Source organism: Echinops telfairi, unplaced genomic scaffold, assembly GCF_000313985.2.
Source record: "Echinops telfairi isolate 266 unplaced genomic scaffold, ASM31398v2 ScPeMD7_655;HRSCAF=1070, whole genome shotgun sequence".
NCBI classification, from domain to species: domain Eukaryota; kingdom Metazoa; phylum Chordata; class Mammalia; order Afrosoricida; family Tenrecidae; genus Echinops; species Echinops telfairi.
In genome coordinates, this window is record NW_022104553.1 from 17240849 (window position 1) to 17245999 (window position 5151).

Consider the following 5151-nt stretch of genomic DNA (forward strand, 5'->3'; position numbering starts at 1 on the left):
ATTCTATTCTATTCTACTGTACTCTTCCACTGTACTATACTCTACTGTACTCTATTCTACTCTATTCTATTCTACTCTACTGTACTCTATTCTACTCTACTCTACTCTATGCTATTCTATTTTACTCTACCATACTTTATTCTATTCTACTGTGCTCTACCATACTTTATTCTATTCTACTGTACTCTACTGTATTCTATTCTGCTCTACTGCACTGTACTCTATTCTATTCTGCTCTACTCTACTCTACTCTAGGATCCCTAGTAGCACTCTGAGATAAGCATCAGGTGGCTAACCTCAAGGTCAGAAACTCAAAACCACTCTGAGTGAGAAAAATGTGTCCATCTGCTCCGGTAAAGATGTACAGTCCCTGACACCCTATAGAAGGGTGCTATGCATCAGAATGGACCCAAAGGCAGTGGGTTCAGGTTTGGGTTTTTTTTTGGGGGGAGGTGTTCTAGATATAGACATAGATGAGCAAGCATCACACGATTTGTGGAAAAAGGGAATTAAAGGCCAAAGGAAATCTATGGAATTTTTGGAGCACATTTACACACACACACTGTCGTGTCAATTCTGGGCCATAGCAACCCGACAGGACAGAGTCCAACTGAGTCCTAGCCTTTCCAAGGTTGTCAGCCTTGCCTGACCCAGACTGCCCCATCTTTCTCCTGTGAAGTGGCTAGCGGGTTCGAACCACTGCACTTTGGGCAAGCAGCCAAGCGCTTCCACCACTGGGCTCCCCAAGTAAGTAAGAAAGCCTGGCTGCTGGGGTTCCTGCTTGCACATGGGCATGCTTGTTCCCAACACAACGTGCCCCCGGTGCTACTCTATTCTACTGTACTGTACTGTATTCTACTCTACTGTACTCTGTTCTACTGTACTGTATTCTACTCTACTGTACGTACTCTGTTCTACTCTACTCTACTCTACTCGATTCTATTCTACTCCACTGTACTCTATTCTACTCTATTCTAAGTGTATCACTGAGAGAACCCGTGGGTGGCTGCAGACAGGTTTTCTCAGTGAAACCCTTGTTTGAATCTTGTTAGGATGCCTTCGAGCACAGTTGAGACGGTGACTTCTGAAGGGAGCTGCGGGGCCAGTTAAATATGACACAGGGAGGTCAGCTCAGAAGGTTATAGGGATCTTTTTTTGTGGAAGGGGGGGTACTCCAAAAGGGGGTCATCTTGATCCATTTTCTTAGAGGACACAGGATGATCCCAGGGGCTTATGATGAAGAAGTTTTGAGATCATGGAAAGCCGTCTGATGACCAAAAGGCCAGGAGCGTTGCGCTGAGGAATTCCTGGCAAAGCACCTACCCATTCTTCAAGGCTTGCGAGGGCTGTCCTGCGAGCATCGCAGCGGAAACCGGACCCATCCACCCTGTCTTTGTCTTGCCCTGTGAGATGTATTTCTGTTCCCCCCAAAACTCCAAGAGCATTGAAAAGGAGCAGCCTCTGAGTCCCTGGAGGAGGCCCAAAGGGCCCCCTCTGACCCAGTGTCCAGTTGAAGAGTGTCGGGTTCTTTAGGGAGGGGGGACTGAGACGGGAACACTGTCTTCAGAAACAGGTAGGACTAGGTGGAGACCATGTTGAGAAACAAGAGCTTCACGTTTCTCACGTTTGTGCTTAAGAAAGGTTTCCGTGATTGTGGTAGCAATTTGTTTGCACTTGCCCTGGTACATAAGCAGTCCCGGTGGCATGATGGTCCAAGTGCTGCTCAAAGGCTGGCAGTTCGAATCCACCAACTGATCATTAGAAGGAAGAGATGGCAGTCTGCTTCCAGAAAGACTTACAGCCTCGGATATGCATGGGGCAGTTCTACTCTGTGACATGAGGCCACCCTGGGTCCAAAGTAAACCCGGTGGCTCAAAGCAACAGCAGATAATCCATGGAGTCCCTGGGTGCTGCAAACCCTTAATGCGCTTGGCAACTAACTGGAGGGTTGGCGGTTCGAACCCACCCAGCAGTGACTTGGAAGAAAGGTCTGAAAGAAAGGTCTCTTTCTGGAGAAACCAGACATTACAGGTAGGACCCAGTGAGATGGTGGGTTGGATGATACAGAGCACATTATAACATCCTGAGTTCCAGGATGAAGAGTCTGAAGAAGGCAGCAGTGTCCACTTGTGGGAGGCAACTGGGAGCCACGGAGTTTTGAGCCGGAGAGGGACAGGGTCAGGTGAGGGTTGATGTGAATGCCCTGGAAACCCATGTAGGGGACAGAGCTGAGGCCAGGGGACCATGGAGGAGTCTGGTGCAACCATTGGAGTGGAAAAGAAAAGACAACATGTTCAAGGATCTGAGCATTGGGGATACAGAGAGTCCTAGGTTTCTAACGCGAGGGAAGGGACCATTCCCCAGCTGTGTGAGCTTGAGATCTCTCTCTCTCTCTCTCTCTCTCTCTCTCTCTCTCTCTCTCTCTCTCTCTCTGCCGTAAGCCCACAGTCATAGCTAGTATGTCCCACAGCCTCTCTTCTCCAAAATTGCTGTGATCATTGTGAGGGTCCTGGTACTCAGCCTCCATCCGGTCCTTAAAACCAGGGGTGTTGCAAGACCATTTGCATCTGCATCACCTGGAGAACTGGTGGGAATGCAAATTCCAGACCTGGCCACAGACCTACTGAATCAGGGTTCTTGGGTGATGACCCCAGGAATCTGCACCGCAGCACACTCTTCAGGAGCATTCTGATTCACATTGAGATTTAAAACTCGCTTGCTTAGGTTAAGGAGTTGCCTTCCGATTCAGAAGACGCTGCTTCCCCTCCGTTTTTTGTGGTGGCCAAGTCACTAACCAACCTGGTTTTAGACAATCACCACAATGCATCCATTAGCATGTGAAATAAGACTTCTTGCATCTTTCCTGTGGGTAACACTATCAGCCCTACAGTTCTAGTCTAGAATGTCAAACACACCCTTCCCAAGTGTCACCACTATTCCAGAACGCACCACTACTCAAACATCGACACACACACTGCCTGTGTTCTTTCCCATCTCCTGACAGACATCCCTAATCAGACCTCGACACACATCATATGTATCACCAGATCTCTTCTTTTACCATGGCAGACATCACCAATCAAACATCCATAAGCACACACACATATCACTATGCCCACTCCCTTCCACTGGCAGACATCACTAATCAAAGACCAACAGGCACACAGCACAGTGTATCATTTTCTCTAGTCCCTGATAAGCAGGCATCATAATCAAACACTGATTTCACTTATCCTGTAAGTGATCAAATAGGACCCAAAGGGTCTGTTGTGTTCCCTTTGGCTTCGGAGCTTAAAGGATTCCCCTATCAGGGGAAGATTTCACCTGCCTTTGCCTCTGAACTCTGAAGGTGCAGCCAGAAGTAGAGGAGCTGGATCCAGCACTCCCGGGGCCAGGGCAACAGGTGGCTGAGAAGCATGATCTAGGGCGGCTGCAGTACTCGCTGGATTATGATTTCCAAAGTGGCCAGGTGGGTGTGGTGCAGGAGGGCTGGAGGACAACCTAGGACAGCTGAGTGTCTCCATCCCTCTCACCGTGCCTGGGCCTCCCACAGCTGCTGGTGGGCATCCTCCAGGCCGAGGGGCTGGCTGCCTTGGACTTGGGTGGTTCCTCAGACCCCTACGTGTCCGTCTACCTGCTGCCCGACAAACGGAGGCGATATGAGACCAAGGTGCACCGGCAGACGCTGAACCCACACTTCGGAGAGAACTTTGCCTTCAAGGTGAGCTGCTGTCATCAGTGGTCTGTGGTGGGCAGCCTGCACTCCGTCCCCGGAATGCTGGGGACGGGCGCCTTCAGCATGACCAGGGGCAGACAGTGCAGGCGGTGGACACCAGCTCTGGGGCTGTGAGCTGGGCCCTCAGTTGTCCCTTTCAGGCACACTCGCTCACCTGTGGGCTGCTCCTTTGGAACTCAAGCTGCCCATCCATTGATGCTGCCATTCTCTTGGGTTCCAGTGTCCCTTGTGGATTCCGCGGGTGGGGGGGAACTATCCCCCTGGGGCCTGGGCTGTACTATCCCCCTGGGGCCTGGGCTTTCCCACTGAGGTTCCACAGACCCCTGGGCTGTTCCCTGGACCACCCCATTTGGGTCTTGGAACCTGCACTGTCTCATTGGACTTCTAATCCACCCACTGCTATAGAGTTGGTCCCACAGAGTGGCATCGCCCCCTTTGGGGCAATTTCCAAGACTGGAAATCAACATGGGCGAGGACTGCCTCATTTTTCTCCGGTGAAGCAGCTGGTGGGTTCCAACTGCTGACCTTGTGGCTAGCAGCCCAATGTGTAACCCAGCCCCTACACCACCAGGGCTCTCTGATTGGTTTCCAGGGCCCCTGGTTTGTTCCTATAGAACCCTGACCCACCCCTGTGGGCTCCATCGACCCCCAGACTGTTTCCGTACATCCCGGCCTGTCCCTTGGGGCTCCAGTGACCCCTGGAGTGTTCCCTGGGACCTGGATTTTTCCGCTTGGTTTTACTGACCACCCTCTGGGACAGGTCCTTGCTGCCCCCACTCCAGGTCTCCACCTCCCCGCATCTCCATCCTTCCTCCCTCCCTCTCTGCCTCACTCTATGTCCCCTCATCCTCTTCCTTCGCACCCCACCCCCTCCCAGGTCCCGTACGTGGAGCTGGGGGGCAGAGTGCTCGTCATGGCGGTGTACGACTTTGACCGCTTCTCCCGCAACGACGCCATCGGCGAGGTGCGGGTCCCTATGAGCTCCGTGGACTTGGGGCGGCCAGTGCTGGCCTGGAGGGAGCTGCAGGCGGCTCCGCGAGAGGAGGTGAGCACTCTCGGCCACGCCCCCCGCGTTTAGGACCGCCCCCTCCCGTCCTGCCCAATCACAAGCTCCCAAGACCTTCCTGCGAGGTTCACGCCCCGCCCCCTCCCGGGATTGTCCTTCTGGCTTCCTTGGTTCCTGGGAGTCTGTTCCCACCTCTTACTGACCCCGCGTGGTCCTCACAGTGGTTACCTCGTCCAGAGCCTTCCTCTTTGTTGCCGCCCCTCTGTTTTACCAAGCGGGGTGCTGTTCTCCAGGGACTGGCCTCTCCTGGCAACACGTCCACCTTTGCTTTTTTGTTTGTTTGTAAATCGTTTTATTAGGGGCTCAGACTGCTCTTAACACCATCCTTCCATCCATCCATCCATCCATC

At 52.5% G+C, this 5151-nt stretch overlaps 1 protein-coding gene across 1 annotated transcript in view; it reads left to right on the forward strand.

Annotated features, from left to right (window-relative positions):
• The window catches only part of SYT5 (synaptotagmin 5), a 16327-nt gene that overhangs the window by 5907 nt on the left and 5269 nt on the right, over window positions 1-5151 (forward strand). Inside the window, exons 5-7 of the mRNA XM_045292384.1 lie at window positions 3350-3469; window positions 3554-3721; window positions 4614-4785. Coding sequence (XP_045148319.1) covers window positions 3350-3469; window positions 3554-3721; window positions 4614-4785 — 460 coding nt within the window. The remainder of the gene's footprint in view (window positions 1-3349; window positions 3470-3553; window positions 3722-4613; window positions 4786-5151) is intronic.